Raw genomic sequence first — 19,557 nt, forward strand, 5'->3', positions numbered from 1 at the left:
ATGTACCTTAATCACAAAGGAAAAAGATGAATTATACATAAATATTACACAGTCAAAAAAAATCTACATTCCTGAACTTTATTAAAGAAAAAGCAATGATGATAAATCTCTAGAACATAGTCAATTTTCTGGGATCCTTTCCTTGAAAATTGACATTTGATTCCCAAACACATGCCACAGCATACATGGTTCCCAACTGTACTAAGTAGGTGAGCGGCTAACATCCTAAAATGTTCATCTTCCAACTTTCCCCAGTCTGTGGTCTGTCTTTGGATCAGCAATAATTGCCTGAACAGCTACTATGGCTTCATTAATTTTTGTCTGTAGCTCTCTGAGCTCTTCTATGTGCAGCAATCGCAGAATTTGAGCAGCTTCATTAAGAACTGCATCTGTTTTATAAGAAACACTGCATTAATCAATAACTTTGCATTTAAAACAGTTTACTTACTCATTCCCCCCAAATATTCACCAAATCTCTAAAAATAGTTTGCATTAATCAAAACAAAAGCACTTACCTCCTGTGTCAAAACCAAGAATATGCTTGTCTAAAGCAACAGGCAAGCCCTTTAAAAAAAATGGACAAAGTAAAACTATAAACAAGTATCAGACTCTTTTTTCATCTGAGGCTGAAAAGCAGTTATCTATTCTGTTATTTTAACCTTTTTAGCCACAGTGGCAAGGGGACTGAGAATTTTCACTTTAAGTTTGTATTTGATGTTTTTTCCTACTCTAACCAGTTAGGAAAGAATGGCCTTTCGCTTCCCACTACATTCAGTTCCATCACCCATTCAATTTTTTAAGACCAGGCATATAAAATAATAGCTTTTTGCTGCAGTGCTGTCACTACTACTATGGAAGGAGGGTCAAGCAGGGCTAAGTCCCATTTAGCTACAGTAAGCAGCAGTGTACAGGGCAAATGGAGTAAGACTACTTTTACTTTTCTCAAGCAAGTTTATTTGAGCACACTGTCTTTGCAAATTGTACAAATCTAAAATATACGTATTTTTTTCAGTGAACATAATGTTTACCTGATTACATATAATTTAACTTTCAACAGTTCATTTTAACATTACTTTGAAATAGTGTAAGAAAATAAATGGAATCTAAACTTCCGCCTACCAGTCAGTACCTACATCTAGATATACCAAAGATGGTGACCATGATGAACTCTAGGGAGTTCACAATAACTATCAAGGACAGGCAGCCTAGACTTTCTGATTACATTATATGAAATCATTACCAGTACAAAAAAAAGTCACTATACTTTCAATGCTACAAATGCTGTCGCTACTCAATTTTTGATTAATCTATTAAGGAAAATCTACTTAGGCTCCATCTACTTCAAAATAGCTAATAAACACATATAAGTGAAGAAACAAATGGGTATGAAAATTCAGTGAGCAAAACTAAAAACTATTACTGTACTGGGTGGCTTTCTATGTCAGTCTGGTACAGAGTCTCTATTTTCCCCTTTGTCTGCCAACAGACCACCAAGGACCAGCTACCGCTGATGACCACAGGCCCAAAGGCCCAAATGCTAGTTTTAACAGTTACAAATAAGAACACTCAACTTTAACAATTTCTCTACTGTATTATAGCATGGTATCTTTTGGGGATGACTCTAAAACTAAGATTTGGAGCACTGAAAATAAAACTAAGTTTTACTTTATATACAAGAGCAAAGAGATTTGGCTATTCCCTTATTTGTGCTGCCTTCCAAACCAAAGGCAAAGGCATAGTTTTACTGACTGAATGATTTTATTATGCCAGAACAATTTACTGTCTGTTCTATAGTGTGGGAGAAATAAGCTGATCTTTATTTCAATTTCCAGTGGCCTGATTCATACATAATTAATAAGCCAATAAGAAACTTTAAAAGAAACTGAGTGTCTTTCAGAGGGGACTATACTTCCCTGGCATTAATAACCTTTTAACACTGCTGAGCCTTGCTAAAGATGGGGTCAGAGGACAAATGACATTGGGGAACTGAAGGAAGCAAAAGAGGACCAGAGTACAGGATGGTGACTGTGCCAAAAGCATTCACTGCAACATCTACACAGCAGGAGTAGATGTTGTGCATTATTAGATACCTGCAGCTGCTGCTGCTAATCCCTGAGGACTCTTCTACTGCCCCAAAGTCAATGAGACTTTGGATTTCTGGTACCTTTCATCCAAAAATATACCAGAATTATTAAGGGAAAGATAGTTATGGTGTAGTTTTCTCAGCCTACAAAGCAGGACTGAAAGATGGCAGCATCAATCACCTGTAAGCTGAAAGAGTCTACCCCTGGCTTCACATGGGCCGATCAACCAGCTCATGTCATAGAGCACCACAAAATGGCACAGGCTCTTGAATCAGATTGCCTGAGCTCAACCACTTGTCAACTAGGTGACCTTAAGCAAGTTACTTATGTTTTATGCTATGAAATAGAAAAGATAAAATGAGAGTAGATTTCTCTGAAGAAACAAAAGAGTGATGATGGAATTTAGGTCAAAGGAAAAAAAAAATTAAAGAAGGTGTGTCCTGTTTTCCAGCAATTAGTCAAAATAACCCAATAATTTTCACAAGGGCAAATTCTTCTAAATAAACTTCAACTAGTCACATGCAGTGGTTTGTATTGGTAGACTATGGATGTGCTATTGGTAGCTTCTCTAAGGTATGAAGGGAGATAAACATGAATTCATTTTTCACTCAGAAATGACTAGATACAGTGTGATTAGGAACCAAATTCAATCCCCTTGAAGTAAGTTATCCTTTCTCTGGGCAGTTCTAACCTAGAATAGATACCTTATACAGATACACGCAAAGTTCAAACTCATGACAACAGCAGAAGAAACTTTCATTAATAATTAATTTACAACTTATATTAAAAAATATATACCTCTTTTGTTTGATTTGCTTTAGCAACTGCATCCTGTGTCAGGCGCTCCTGGACCAAAATGCGAATTGCCTAAGAAACCGAAAAATACTGGTTTTAGTTTTCATGTTTGTCACCTTTTCTTCTCTGAATCTAAAGATCAAGAATGCCCAGTTTGATAAAGTTAGAATTACCTAATTCATTAACAAACTCCCCAGTAAATTAAAACATTTTAAAAACTGCAATTGTAATAAAAGTTGTTTTACTATTTAATAATGTGGAATGATGCTCACGACAATTAAAAACCTTTTTGAATAGATAGTTCATGTGCATGGTAAAAAAATATTTTAAATAAATAAGGATACATGGTAAAAAGTAGGTCTCCTTCCTACTCAGGCCTCAGCCATTGCCCTCCAGAAGATAATCATCAGATCCTGTGTATCCTTACCAGGACTCATGCACACACAGACTCTGACACATGGGTAGCATGGTAGCATATCATACACACTGTCCTCGTTTTCATTTAATTATAGTAAAATGATTTTAGATCTTTCATAGAACATCTTGGTTTTTTTTTTTTTATCACCAAGCCATTTTATTATGGCAGACACAAGTGCATGATCACACCTGCACAAACGCAAAAAATAAGATTTTCTTAAATGGAATTTTAATTAGTAAATGACAATTACAACTCAAAAATAAGTGAAAACTTATAAAAATATTTTTAATAATAAAAATCTAAATGCTACAATTGAAAAAGATGATTAAACCAATCTTTAATGGTGATTGCAAATGTAAAGTTTGGTTGCCAGTTAATATACTGATTCTTGTGCTTGACAAACCTATGAAGATGTTTTCCATATGGTTACATATTATTTGAATGCTTCTTGAAATAACTCAAAGAATAATCCTGCAGCTAGGATTAGAATTTTATAAAGCTTTTCGTTATAGCTGACTTTTACTTTTTCCCATTGGGTCTTTAAAGTCTAATGAAAAGTACCCCCCAAATGCTAACATTGTCTCTCTCCTCAGTTTATGATTAAAGCTCTCATGAATACTGTAGAAATGTTCCAAAGTAATTTACATAATTGCCTGAGTAAGGAACAAGCCTTTGAAAGAGCTAAATTTCACTAAAAATAACTTTTTGTCTCCTGGCAGCCAATCTGAGTTGAGAACATCCAAGTTAACATTCAGAATCAGCATACAGAATTATAATAATCTAGGAACAGAACAGTCTTTTCCTTACTACAACTGACATTTAATACATACACTTCTAAAAAGTAGAAAAAATTCTGGCTTAATCTCTTGTGGGTAGAGTGAAAATTATCAATTTACTACTAAGTAGTTTAAAAGTAATTTACATGCACAAGGCATAGTCCAAAGCTTTTTAATTTTTCATAAAATCAATAATTATTTCTAAAATAATTTCCAAGTCTGGTATCTTAAGCACAACTTTCCTCCCCCAGCCCTACTGTACTATCATAATTATTTGGCATAAATCTTATGAAGTATGAGTATATTTTTCCTCAAAGATAAGAGATCTCTTTCAGACCACTGGGTTCCCTGAACTGAGTGGCCTACCTAGGACAGGTGACTTGGAAGACAGAATATTCATTCCTTAAAGAGATTGTGGAGTATGTATTTTTGACTAAATTCACCATTACTGATTTGGCATTTTCCACTACCTTAATGATATAGGAAAAAGAATGGACCACAAGGTAAGAGTACGTAGATTAAAATCCTGGCTCTATCATCTTCCGTGTTATCTTGGACATTATTTAAGTCTCAATTTCTTCATATACATATTAAAAAGAACGATATTAGCACCTACCTCTAGGATTGTTGGATTTAATGAAACCATCTTTGCAAAATGATTTAAAGCTCAATGGTCGGCACACAGTAAACACTCTTTGATATTAGTTATTAGATAATCTAAAATAGATGAAATCATGAAATCTCCTTTATGTCCCACGTTCCTCCACATTTTAGACACTCAACCATAAATTTAAATATCAATTTTTTAAAAATGAACTTTTAAAAAATATATTCAGTCAAGAATCAAGAATATGAAGCTGACCTTAAGCATCACCAGGTAATCATCATGACGCTGAATCTGAAGAAGGTTAGCCAAAGCCATGACACCAGCCTTAAAATCAGGATTATTTACTGTAAAAGATAAAAAATGGAAACTTACAGCTCTGCAAACATACAATTAGATATATATGTAAACATATAAACTTACAAAAACATTTGAATTGTCCAGTAACAACAAATTTTTTAAACTGTTGACAAAAGCAAACTACGTAAACTGATGGTGTCAATGGTTTTCTGATTAATCGGCCTAACTGAACAATCCAATAAATGACTAAATAAATGCACATTAGGTTTGTCCTATAACTTTCTGCAAGGCCCATTTATGTAGCACTTTTAATTAACATTTCTTTCCAAAGCTATTAATACATAGATCTCTTCGATGAACAGCTCTAAGTAACAGCTCTCGAGTGTCCAAGCAGCTTATTAATTCATAACTCATAAATTATAGGTCACAATATATCATATTTAACATATTATAATCTAAGTAATTAGAATTTTCATAATTTTAAAAGGAGAATTCCTAAAAGACATCTGGGACATAAAATAATGAAAAATTTTACTTTCTCAGAGTGTCACATTAGATTAGAAAAAATGTTATATACTCAGGAAGGCAAACAAGCACCAACTATGGTTAAATACAAATGGAAATCTCTACATTACTATGAGAAGCTCGAAGAACGGCATTTTAACATTTATATATTCAACTACAAGAGGAAGGAGAAAGCACAATGCAACACAATAAAAAAACATCATAAAGAATAAAATACCCACACAAAAGCTGACTGCATGAAGCATTCTTAATTAACTAAAACCAAATAAACCCAGACCTCATTCTAGGAAATAAAAAATAAAATAAAAAATAAGATACCAATAATGTCAATCATTTTAATGCATTTACATAGTCATCCCCTTTGCCCCAAAAGGGACACATCCTTAAGACCCCCAGGGGATGCCTAAAACAGGGACAGTACCAAATCATATGTATACTATGTTTTTCCCTATACACACATACCTTTTCAATTAAAAGAAGCACTTTACGCCTTCTCTCTTTGGCATATCTGAATTGCTAGCATCCCACTCTTGTATTTTGGGACCATTAGGTAAAATAAGGGTTAGCTGAATACAAGCACTGCGATACCACAACTAACCTGGACAACACGGATACGCTGAACAAAGGGATAATTCATAGCCCAGGTAGGATGGCACAAAACATCATCATGCTACTGAGAATGGTGTGCAATTTAAAATGAATTATTTCTGGAATTTTCCATTCACTATTTTCAGACAGCAGTTGACCACAGGTAACTTAAAGCACGGAAAGCAAAACTGTGAAGAAGGGGGTCCACTGTACTTACCATCCAAATTGATCAGTGGCTCTGCATTTTTAGCTGCTTTGTCAGCATTTTTAGTATTATCAGGTACCAAGTCCTTATATTTTTCAGCTGTAAAAATAGGCAAAAATAAAATTTATAGAACTGCAACTTAAGGTAAAACAAATACTGTTTATTTATCAAACTTAATGAGCCAAACCGGTTATAAGCATAAGACAACTCATCCGATCAAAATTATTTTTTGCTATTAAAAAAACTCACAAAAGACAATGTGATTATAGCTTTTTAAGCTAAAATGATTACTGAATACCTGACACAAATATTTTTACATCAACATTTTAAAAGTAACACATTTCAAACAATCTAAACGTTAGGAGAGAGTGCTTTTACAACTTCCTCTGAAATTTGGTAGGAGTAGAAGAAAGGAAGGAGTGTAAGTATAAATTACACAGATTAAATGCAAGCCCACTAAAAAGTCTCTTCCCAAATCTTTTGACTGCCATACACAGAATCCAAAACCTTGCTTTCTAAAAAAAAAAAAAAAAAAAATCAGTACTTCAAATAATACACCATCACAACCTAAACTTATTTCATGGAGACTTGAAATTCAAGATTCCAAAGATAGATTTATAACTTTTACTTGAAAAATATTTAATACTTAAAGACTGTACAAATAAAAATACTTTAATAATTCACCGAACTCAATGCCCAAAATGCCATCTTTAGCTACAGTATTTATATGATTTGCTTATAAAATAAGAGGAAAAATAAAATTTAAAATTTATTATGTCTGACAGGAGTTATCCTAATGGAGCTCCCACTGGCAAAATCTATTATAGTGAAAACATCAAAATACACAACAAAAAAAGATTATGACCCACTGAGTAAAATAAGAATCTACATATCCACACTGATTTAAATAAACAAATCTGAAAAACGGGAAAGCTCCTCCTTAAGATAGAAAGCCAACAAATAAATCAGAAAGAATGACAGAATTAGAAAAACACCTTTTAGTAAACATCATCGACATCATCACTGACTCATCGGAGAATCATCAAATGGATGCAAAGCTAGGGGGAAAGTTTGAGGAGCAAAAGCATACTGACATCATTTCAAAGTATCTCCTAACAGTATACATATTTTATCAGAAGGGGAAATTGTAACTTTAGAGTAGAGAAATCTTAAGCAAGTGATCAGAGTAACATGACCAGTAAACGGAAATATTGCTAACAACACATGCCTCCTGGTATGATGCACTTAACACACATCATTTCCGTGTTATTCTTAACAGAAATACAAACTCTGAATCTAATTATGAGGAAACACTAGAGAAACCCAAATTGAGGAATATTCTACAAAATAAATGTCAGTACCATGAAGCACAAATAAAGAAGACTGAGAAAATTTCCCAGTTTATAGGATACTCAAGAGACATAGAAAATGAATGCAACACATGATCAAGGACTTTTGTGTGTGTGTGCTACAAAGAACATCATTGGTAAAATACAAATTACAGATAAGAGTTGAATCAAAGTTAACTGATTCTGATAATATTGTGGTCCCGTACACTTAGGAAATGTGCATTAAAGTACTTAAGGATAAAAGAGAATCAACTACAAGTTAATATCAAATGGTTTAGAAAAATATTGTATTGTTATTTACATAGAGAAAGATAAGGCATATGAATTAAAATGTTAATATTTGCAGAATCTGGCTATGTAAAAATTCTTTGTACTATTCCTGCAACTTTTCTGTAAATCTGAAATTATGTCATTAAAGTTAAAGGAAAAAAATTTAAGTCAGATTTTAATCACCTTAACTGACAAGCTACAAAAGGCTTTAAAAATTAAAGCACAATATAAATTCACAATGGTTTCATCAAATAATAAAAATTTTAAATAACTTAAGTCAGTAAGAATGCAACGTTTCAATGTAGAACTACAAAAGAACAGCACCTTCTACTGATAGGGGTAGTATTACTACTTTAGCCCTTTTCCCAAAAAGTCCTTTCTTGCAATTCTGAATTTTAAGATTACATAAAAACTTGTTTTCTAATTTAAACTTTTAATATACTTTTGATATTATTTACCTTTCAACTATAATTCAGTTAAAATTTCAAATATTCAACTATAATTTTCAATATCAAAAAAATTACTTTAAAAAATATCAGCTATTACTGAGATATAATTGTACCTAAGAATTATACTCAACTGTAGGGATATGTGATCATAGATACCCACCATTCTTGGTACCTAGGGAACCTAAGCTGAAGTATTATACAAATGGGACAAATGGAATAAATAAAGGTAAAACGAAAGTAAATTGAGATGTGATTACAATTTTATTTGGGAATAGCTGAAAAACACTTTCAAAAAGCTAGAGAACACGTTGTTGCAAATTAACTAACAGAGGTTACCAATTCAAACCAGAATAGATAAAGACTTTGCTAAAAGTTCTAAAAATCAACTAATGCTACAAAGGCGTATGATTACATTTATTTGCTAAAGGAAGAAAATCCCAAGTATTTTCTTTTAAAATTAAAATTCAAAGTTTAAAAAAAAAGTCTGAGAGCTTAAGGTTTCTGCCATAAGGCTTCCGAAATTTGAGTCTGAAGCTGACTGATGCTCCATATCAGAATATGTGAACATTCTCATTCTGCATTTGCCAAATGTTTATTAAAGCTGATAAGCTTGCCTATTATGTGCAAGGAAGTATGTGAGGTACTATGCAGACAGAATCATGACCCTTCCCCGCAAAAGATGTCCATATTCCCAATCCCTGTAACCTATGAATATTACCTTGCATGGCAAAAGAGACTTTGTAGATGTTGATTAAAGACCTTGAAATGGGGAGGATTATCCTGCATTATCCAGGTGGGCCCAATGTAATCACGACATCCTTGCAAGAGGGTGGCAGGGGGATCATAGTCAAAGAGGTGACAACAGAAACAGTCACACAGAGACTGGAAGATACAATACTATTAGATTTGAAGATAAAGGGGCCAGAATCAAGGAATGCAGGCAACCTCCAGAAGGTAGACAAGACAAAGAGATTGATCTTCACCTAGAACTTCCAAAAAGAACCAGCCTTGCCAACAACTTGGCTTTTAAGTCCAGTAAGACAGACTTCCAAAACTATACAATAAGTTGTTTTAAATCACTAAGTTTGTAGTAATTTGTTACAGCAGCAATAAGAAACTAACAGAGGTACCATGAAGGAAACAAAACTGAGTATAAGCTTATAATTTAGTGGTGAAAATAACACATATAAGCAAAATGGAAAGTAATAAGTGACTCAAAAGTTGTAGAGGTAAAAGCTATAAAAGTTCAGAAGGAAAAACTACTGCTAGGTGGCGTTTGTGCTGGATCTTACAAAGACAGGCAGGATTTACATGTGTAGAGATAGACTGAAACGGCATATTAGCAAAAGGAAAAACGCAAGCCAAGAAACTGAGGGAAGAAAAAAGAAGAGATGTAACTAGGAACCAGCGTTATTCTAGTTTGGCTGGGATATCAAGGATGTGAATACTGGTTGGACATCAGTTATCAAAGGCCTTGAATACTAGGCTAAGGAGTCTGGAGATATGGAGGTATTTTCTGGAAACAAAGTATAGCACTGTAAAGCACATAGCGTTCTAAAACACCTTTATGTTTCAAAAAGTTAGCTTGATGGGCCATGCAGATGAGAATAGAGAGTGATGCTAATAAGAGACTAGTATGAAAGATATTACAATACTCTATGCAGAAAGTGACAAGGGAATGAATCAGGGCGTTAGTAGTGAAATTGGGAAAGAAAAGATATGATAGACAAGGAAAAAGATAGGATGGGGACAGGATGGGAGAAAAAGGGAGAAGTCAAAGATGTCAAAAAGGTTTCATAAGCAAATGATTAAGAGAACTGGAACTGACCATCCCATAAAAGAGAACACCATAAAACACAGAGAATGCAGGTTAAGATAATATCTAGCATTTAGATGTTGGTAGGCCTTTCCAAAAGAAATAGTCTAATGAGAGGAAACATGAGTTTATTGCAAAACTTTTACCTTATAGTGTATATTGGCATTAGACATATTTATCAGTCTCCTGTGAAGTTACCTACTGTAACCAACATTCTGAAATACCATCAATCCTGGGATACTAACAACAATTTAACTTGAAAGGCTAAGGTGCAGAGTTTGAAAGATGGCGAACTGACCAAAGTAACATTACTTTGTGAGAAGCCATTCAATTAGCCTTCTCCAGAAGATATCATTTCCAAATTCTAAAAAAATAAATAAAAATACCAATGAAAGACAGTGCTTTTAACTTCTTATGATAATAAAGAGACTCCAATTTTAGAAAATTCTTTCCCAGACAATTTGGGAGTTGGAGGGTGAGTGCTAGACACAGGAGAATGGTCATGAAAAAAGTTAAGATTTTAAATAGATGCTGAAAAGGGACATGAGGATATATAAAACTTGAAATGAACCAAAAGTAAAAAACAACATAAGACAAAGAAACACAAACTGGTAAGTTCCCTACATTCTAACACTCCTTCTTTCCCACCTTTCTTCTCTCTTTAAAACACACATTCCCCACAAAACATACCATTATCTCCATATTCAAGTCTAACAGCTAAACCAAGAAGCCAGTCAATTGCTTCTTGTCGATCTTGAATCTTGAAAGGACAATTAACATCTCTGAGATACTGTGAGGGAAAAAAAAAGTCACAGAATCAAAAAATGGTAGAGCTGAAAGATACCCTAGCTTGGATCTCAAAGAATTTCTTATAATATTTATATTACTAAAATTTGAATGTAATTATATAACCCAAAGGAAGGCAATATTTAAGTGTATCATCTTAAGTATTTCTATCATGCTTTTTGAAATTTTTCTTTTCCAGATTACAGGCAGGGCATCACTGATCTAGAACAACTTCCCCATTTTATAGATGAGAAAATTCAGGCCTAGAGAGGTTAACACTTGCCAACGGTTATACAACTTAAAACTGGGACCTGAATCTAAACTCTCTGATTCCGGGTCTCAATACACACAGGCCAAATAAATTTTAAAAAGACTCTAAAGAGGAGGATATAAAAATAAACCAATTATTATCTAAACCTTAGCTTTCATATGGAAATGCCACTGAAGAGAGTAAGCCATGTAATATATACATGTACAATGTAACCAAGCATTTTTAATGTAAGAAGCTGTATATCTAAAATTAGTACTATACTTCAATCCCAGCAACAATGCTATTACTCACAACTTTTGGAACTCTCTTTTGGAAATCCTTTTGAGGATAATTAATTGGCACTTTTTAACCATAATCCATTTTCTAACCAAAAAAATTATCGCCCTGCTTTAAAAAAAAAAAAAAAAAAAAAAACCTTATTCGAAAGATTTGGTCATGATCTAAAAAGTAAATCCAACTTCAAAATATAAAAAATTGTCGATATTGAGGATACTCAAAAGATGTCTCGTGATCTAAAAGTAATTCTGAAAGAAGTTCTAAATATGCTATAAGCAATATAAGCTATAAGAAGTTCTAAATATGCTATAAGCAATACTTATCTTCGTTATCCTACTTTACTGTCACTTCTGGGTGTTCTTCATCAGAAAAATATTTATATAGTACTCCATTATTCATGGAGGATACATTCCAAGACCCTCAGTGGGTGCCTGAAACCTCAGGTAGTACCAAACTCTACGTACACTACATCTTTTTCCCTATATGTACATACTTATGATGGAGTTAAATTTATCAATTAAATACAGTAAGATTAACAACTAATAGGACAATTATACTAACATACTACTGTAATAAAGGCTATGTGAATGTGGTCTTTCTCAAAATTTTATACTATACTCACCCTTATTGTGATGATGTGAGATGAAGTGAGATGAATGATGTGGCCATTGTGTGATAAAACTTTAGGCTACCACTGACCTTCTGTCAGTAAGGGTTACTTGAAGCACTGTGATACTATGACAGTTGATCTGATAACAGAGATGGCTAATAAGTGACTGTATACACAGGTAGGTGGTGTATACAGTATAGATATGCTGGACAGAGATGATTCACCTCTAGGGCAGGACGCGGCTGGACATCATGAGATTTCACTATGATACTTATAACAGTGAGCAATTTAAAACTAATGAATTGTTTCTGGAATTTTCCATTTAATATTTTTGGACAGTTGTTGACAACGTGGGTAACTGAAACCTCAAAAAGTAAAACTGCAGATCAGATGGAACTACTATATTCTTCAAATACCATGTAGAACTTTGGGTAATTTTATACATATGAATGGGCCATAAGATGTGATATGGACAGATATAAAATCCTAATAATATATTTCAAAATTTTAAAAAGCCTATCAAAATTTTCAAAAATACCTTTTAAGAGCCAAGGAAAATAATCCAGTAGCAGCAATAATAGCAGTAGAGGAAGTGGAAGTAAAAAAGCATTTAGCATTTGCTGTGGGCCAGGCGCCTCTTTTGTGAACAGGTAGGTAACATAGGTATATCACTGATTAGCAACACACACCATCCCTATGAGACTGGTATCACTGTTATCCCTATTTATTGATGAGAACATTGAGACATAGAAAGGTTCATAAATTTTCCCATAGTCATAGAGCTAGTGTGTAACTTACACAATCCCCTAATTCATAAAATTCTGCTTCTTAAGAGAAAGGTACTAATCACTTTGCTCAAGCAAATGAAATATTTAGTCTTTTTCGTATTTTTAAAAGAAAATATCTTACTTATCAAATATAACCAATAAAAATGTTTAAGTAATGCTACTGTAAAATGTGATTTTTTATTCTAATTAGAAAAAAAATTCTTTCTCTGCACAAGTAGTATTAAAATTCAACTAAGCCAATGTAAAAATTATGCTAGCCAAAAAATTAAGATACACATAAAAGGCTTTTTAGGATTATTTCTATTGTATACAAGAAACACATATATGTTCAATATAAGCATAAATAAGACATAATCTTAGTTTTCAAGCATATCAATAATATCTTAATATAAGTGCATTATTGATACATTTTTAGTCTAATGTAAAAATTCTTGTTTGGGCCATTTGCCATTTAAAAAATACATGTCACTACTTATGAAACCTCACAGTGCTCCCGGACAAAATTATTTCTATGTAACACTGAAAGCTTGATAGGAAGAGAGAATATAATTTACTCTAAAAAACAAAAGGAAGTTAAATCCTGAAATCTAGCTCTTCTAATACTGATCATTATTTTATTTTGAAAGAAAAAAGTAATTGTAAGCTTGTTTGTCTTTGTATAATTTTTAGAAAAGCTCTCTGTACTTTAAATTTACTTTCTAATTCGTTACCTTTTCAAAGAACTTGGGCCAGTCACTGCTGTGGATGTTTCTTAAATTACCTCTGTCTTCAATCTTGTAGTGTCTGATTTTCTGGTCTTCAAGCCAAACAATAAAGTTTCTAAATTCTGTTTCATCTGCAACAAAAATACCACATAAATCATCAGAAGCACTAGATAAAACACTTCTTTCGCCACAAATAGTCTTGTGAAATTTTTTTAAACTCCAAAATAATAAATTAATTGAGCTGTTGGAAGTAGGATTTGAAAGTACAGACTTTGGATTAAAAAGATTTAAAATGATCTGTTCATATCCTGGCCTAAATTCTAATTCTGGTTCCAGACACTTAGTAATTGTATAAATTTTCTGTGCTTGATTCTTGTGTTACAAAATGGGGGTAAATAATAACACTTATCCTGCTTAGAAATTATTTTGTTTCAAAATTTAAGCTTGAATTTCAAATTCAAGCTACCATTATGAAGTCTTGGGAACTATATACAATGATCTGAGTATCCCAAGCTGTACCTGATCACTTTCAAACTTATTTACTCTACCACACGCTAAGAACTTTGGAAGAAAATAAGCAGTAATTATACAGTAGTTAAGTAACAGTGGGTAGCAATGTTCATACTTTTAAAAACTTCAATGCTGTAAAATTCCAAATAGCTTCCTATTTACAGTTCAACTACCCCGCTCATCTACTATCAACTCTTTTGTACGACCCACCCAACATAATTTATACCCGTTACTATATCGCTTACTCCAACAATGTTGGTCCGGAGCTTCATTATGTATGGTCTTGATCTGAAATTGCTGGATGGGTTCTGACCGCCCCCCACTACCCCTACCCTCACCCAGTAAACTAGTCTTCATATTACTCAGCATATTCCCCGGATTCCAGCTCTGAGCTAGCTCAGAGCAGGTGCCCAAGGTAGTGCCCAATTACTCGGGAAACCATGGAATTGAAGGGCTAAGTTAAAAAGCGAGTATTTTCCCTCTAATATGCTGGGGGGTGGGGTGGAGAGTGGATGTCTGGAGTTCACAAGTGCAGAAAGTGGCGATGCCGAGGCAGGCTTGGGTGAGGGGCTCCGACGGCCCGGAGTGGCCGGGGAAGAGAGGGGCGGCGGAAAGCAGAGGTGCTAGGCGGCCGAGCGGAGAGCGGTCCGGGGACCCCTGGGGTACACAAGGCCGCGGAGGGTCGGGATAGTGAGCCCGAGTTGGAGCGCTAAGAGTGGCCGCCAGCGAGGTGCCTGGCGCGCGGCTGGCTCGGGGCTCCCGCCTCACCTTTATAGTTGAAGCCGGCAGGGTTGTGGTAGTCGAGGGCCGTCAGCTTGCGTCGGAACATAGTCCCCGCTTCTCGCTCTGGTCCCCCGGGCTTCGGCCGGGAGAGGAGAGGCGAGGAGGTGCGGGCGGCTCAGGGACCGGCGACGCGGCGAGAGGGCGGCCAGGCGCCTGGGCGCTCCGAAATGACGGCAGCCTCCACCAATCGTGGCCTAGGAAAGACGGCCGCCCTCGAATTCTCACCAATCGCGGCTTTGGCTGGGGAGGAGGGGCCACGTCGGGGCACGTCGACGCTCAAATAAACTTTATTGTCAGCTTTCTGCTTGTACAATGGGCAGAAAGCAGCTGAGAAGGCACTGTTCTCCTGTTTTCCTCGCCTTCTTGATACAGCATTTAGGGAATAGTATATGTAGAATTTTTACTCTCGGTTCTACCCCTCACTGGATCGTAGAATTACTCTTTAGTATTTCAGTGCATTCATTCACTCATTTATTCATTTATTGTAAGTCTTCTATATAATAGTTCTAACTCTTCTAACACTGCTCGTACAAAGACTTTTAGCAAGGTCTCTTTCAGACTAGTTGGAGTGATGCACGGGTAAACATACAACTATAATACTATATGATACTTACAGATGTCACCACCAGCCACAAGCGTCTCTGAAGCCTGAAAATGGGCGTCGTCTTTTACTCCCTCTAACATTCAATCATAGCATTCAGTAGATAATTGATTTCTGCTGTTCTGTATCTCATGCCTCTCTCAAATCCCACACTTTGGCCCAACTCCACTGATGCTACCTCAAATCAGGCCCTCATCACTTTTGCTTACTCTAATTATCTGATTTCTTAGGGCCAATCTGCCTTCTCCAGTTCATTCCCCCACACAGCAACAATAGTGATTTTCTAAAATGAAAACCTATCCATAACTTCTTAATGCTTTCTAGAAAATATCAAAACTTTTTATTGTATTTTAGATCCTTCTTGATCTAGTCCCTATCGGCTTTCACACACTGGAGAGACAGCAGTGAGCATGACAGACCAGGCTACTACTCTCGTGAAATTTAAAAGGCCAGTGAGGGACACACACAATAAACAGATAACCAAGTATGAACTATGGTTTGAAGATAGTGAGAAGTTCATCATGCAATTAAAAAGGATAACTTATTTTGAGGGAAGAGGATGTACAAAGACAAGGAGTGAGCAGTAGCATGGCCCAGAGGGGCTAGAGCTTATGGGGCCTAGAAGGTAGGAGAGAATGACAGCTAATGAGTCTGTAGACAAAGGCAGGGGACTGATGCAGAAGAGCCTTTCATGCCATAGTATGGGGAGCTATTGAAGTTCTTGAGGGTAAGCCAGCTATATATGTTTCATTTTATTTCAACAGATTATAAACACTTTCAGAATTTGTGGGGCATACAAATGAGTAAGTTATTTTCAGGAAGTTTAACTATAATTGCAATAATGGATATGTAAATAAATATAATCTAGAGTTAGAAAGTGATAAATTATGAGAAGCATAAGACATGCTGTCAGGTCAGAATACAGCTTTAAGGAGGGAGGCACTGTGAGACAATTTATATTTTCCAATTAAGATCCTTACAGAGTGAATCAAGAAAACAGGCTTCAAGAATGTCTTGCTGCAAACAAAATTTAATAAAAGCTGCAGGTATACTCATATATTGTGGTGTATACTAGTTGTGTAATTAATGAAATACTAGCCAAAAAATAGGAAGAAAAATGAGCCTGTCAGGAAAAGAAAATAATAAAAGAAAGCTTACATGCAATTGCAGATAATACTTTTTTTTTAAGGGGAGAAAAGCAGCTCTTAAAATTTGTTTTCTGGAATTGACCCTTTAATGCAAAATAAACAAACAAAACTAAGCTTTTTGCTCCTGATCTCATCTTTCTAGTTCAGTATCCTAAGTTGTCAGCCACTTGAAACCATCTCTGGTCATCAGCCCTCCCTATCCCTAATTGTGGGGGAGGGTTAGAAGAGAGTTTAGACACAAAGAATGCTGAAGGGACCCGCCAGACTTGAGAAAGGGATAAAGCTAATTTTAGAAAAAAGGTATAGCAGGTTTAAACATTCAACCTCTTTTTTATATAAAAACCTTTTTTCTTTCTTTTCTTTTCTTTTTTTTTTGGTACATTTAAGGAGTCCTTTGGCCTATCTCGATTAAAGTGTCCAACAGGAAGCGAATCTCAGACAATTTTGTTTCTAAGGACTGAGCCCTCTATGCACTTTCAGAAGGGAAACTAAGTTTTATTAACAAATGTCCTGAGTTCCAATCTAATGGTTGATCAGGGGTTTGATAGGTCATTAATCCATTTGTTTAATTATTTAACAGAGTTAAGTGTCATCCGCATGCTAGGCAGTCTTCTAGGCACTTTGATGCATCTGTGAACAAATTCTCATGCCCTCAGTCAGATTGCCATCTGGCAAAGGGAAGACAAACAATATAAGTAAATAAATTATTTAGTATTTTAGAAGGTGATAAGTCCTACAGGAAAATTATAACAAGGTAAGGGGAATAAGGAGTGAGGACAGTGGAAAATGTTGCAGGTTGTAGTTTTAAACAAGTTTGTCAGGTTAGGTCTCCTTGAGAAGGTGAAATTCTGAAATTTGAAGGAAGTAAGGTAGTTAGCCACATGAATAAATGGAAGAAGATAGTTCTAGATAGAGTACTCGGTATAAACAGGAGATTGAAACTGAGGGTCCTTATGAATTTGATTAAATTTAGTTTTAAATCATAGATCTAGAAATCATATTCCTCTCTCTCTCTCTCTCTCTCAGATACCCAGTCTTTTGCTGATAATCAGCAAACCCAAGGCAGCAGAAGAAAGTAGCCCAGACCTGACTAATTGTCACACTGTCCGGACCTCTGGCCAGATGAAGATAACATCTTGACCTCAGTTATGTTTCAGTTCCTGAGCCCTAAGGTGCAATGACCGCCCCCCTCCCCCCCGCCCCCCGGCTACTTTCCTATTAGACTGGACCTTGGAAGCTGGAACAGACCTCAGAACTGTCCTCAAGATCTGAAGAAATGATTTATTACCCTTATCTCACCTCTGACCAGTCAGCTTTCAGCATGACCCCAGACCTCAAACTCACGGTGTCTTATGACTTTGCCCTATATAATCTATACCCTACACGCCATCAGGGAGTTCAGGCTTTTAAGCATTAGCTCCCCATTCTCCCGGATGGAGCCATTCATCAACAACATAGCCATATTTCTCCACCGCAATTCTCAGTGTTTTGTGTTTGGCTCTGCTAGTGCGGAGTGGATGAACTCTTTCCGTTCTATAATAAGATAAGAATGGTTTATATATTTTTAAATAGTTGAACAATCAAAAGAATAATATTTCATGACACATGGAAATTATGTGAAATTCTAATTCCAGTGTCCATAAATAAAGCCATGCCCATTTGCTTACTGGCCCCTTTGGTGCTACAAAGACAGAGTTGAATAGCTGCAAAAGAGACCATATGGCCCACAAAGGCTAAAATATTTGCAAGAGTCTATATGGTTTCAGAAAGGCAGAGGTGGCAATTTCAACATTATTACCAGGCTGGCTTATCAAGCAAGGTAACAAATCAGAGGTAGAAGTTGCTCTTTGAAGATTACTTTCACATTGGCAACATTTTTTTAAGTCTCGGCATTTTATTAGATAACTTTGTTTAACTTATTCTTCCAAGGACAGTGAACAGAACAAGTTGGTAACAGGAATAGAAACAAAAGTCTTTATATCACACAGAAAAGCAAGCTTCATGTTCTAATGAATGTTATCAATTTAACGCTCCACTGAATCAGATCTTTTTTAACAAGTTGTAAATGCAAAGAGAAGCTTCAAGGCTTCTTTCTTCCTTGGAGCCTCCTGGAGAGAGAACATCTCATTCCTCTCTTTCTGAGACTCTTCTTGTTAATGATGAAAACTTTCTTTCTTTCTCCTTCCTTCCTTCCTTCCTTCCTTCCTTGCCTTCTTTTAGGTCAGGCTCTGGAATTTTCATGATTTAACATTAAAAGTAAAAAATGGATCAGTAGAGCTCAATTTTAACAGTAGAAATGGAATAGGAATTTTCTTAGTCATACCCGGAGCATGAAGCGTCACTTTCCATACCTGATGCTGTAGGGGAAAAGCTTGCCTGACAATGAAAACAACAACAGAGAAAATAGAGCCAAGAGGAAAAGAAAGGCAATTCCTAAAAATCTCTTATGAGAGAGCCTAAATACAGCTATTCAGATATGTGAGCCCATAAACGCCTTTTAGTGCTCTATCTAGTTTGGATTGGGGGTTTGTCACTTAAAACTACAATAGTCCTAACATGAGGGAAGATTCTGGAGAAGGTTAAAGGAAATGATCCAGAGTTGATGGGACTCAATATGACATGAGAAGGAGAGGATGGCTTAAAGGTGACCTCAGGAATGTTACACATCAGAGATTTGAAGAACAGCGGATATAGGCATAGAAATGAGTACTAGTAGAAATGAACCAGATGGGGAAGCTGAAGAATCAAGTTCAGGACCCTGTTGAGTTTGAGGTTATGAGAAGTGTAGCCTATGATGGAAACCAGAATATGTCAACTTATTTTGAGCTGAAGGCATAAAGCGGCGAACCCAGAAAACACTACCCCTTTTTGCTTAAAGGTAGAACATAACTCCTGGAGAGA

At 35.5% G+C, this 19,557-nt stretch overlaps 1 protein-coding gene across 1 annotated transcript; it reads right to left on the reverse strand.

Annotated features, from left to right (window-relative positions):
* Positions 1-62: 62 nt before the first annotated feature.
* RTRAF (RNA transcription, translation and transport factor) lies at positions 63-15,113 on the reverse strand. The gene is made up of 8 exons (XM_006920190.3): positions 14,893-15,113; positions 13,621-13,745; positions 10,870-10,969; positions 6,308-6,394; positions 4,936-5,024; positions 2,883-2,951; positions 516-564; positions 63-389 (listed from the first exon to the last, which is right to left on the reverse strand). The coding sequence occupies exons 1-8, from the start codon at positions 14,951-14,953 to the stop codon at positions 235-237; spliced, it is 735 nt and encodes a 244-aa protein (XP_006920252.1). The 5' UTR covers positions 14,954-15,113; the 3' UTR covers positions 63-234.
* Between the last annotated feature and the right edge of the window lie 4,444 nt (positions 15,114-19,557).

This window comes from Pteropus alecto, unplaced genomic scaffold, assembly GCF_000325575.1.
Source record: "Pteropus alecto unplaced genomic scaffold, ASM32557v1 scaffold86, whole genome shotgun sequence".
Classification (NCBI taxonomy): Eukaryota; Metazoa; Chordata; class Mammalia; order Chiroptera; family Pteropodidae; genus Pteropus; species Pteropus alecto.

Bases quoted from the DNA above. Each gene is read 5' to 3' on its own strand.
- RTRAF (XM_006920190.3), bottom strand. From the start codon at position 14,953: ATGTTCCGACGCAAGCTGACGGCCCTCGACTACCACAACCCTGCCGGC. The intron at 5,025-6,307 runs GTAAGTACAGTG...TATCTTTTACAG, and splicing joins GCCACTGATCAATTTGGATG to TAAATAATCCTGATTTTAAG. The intron at 2,952-4,935 runs GTCAGCTTCATA...TCGGTTTCTTAG, and splicing joins ATTACCTGGTGATGCTTAAG to GCAATTCGCATTTTGGTCCA.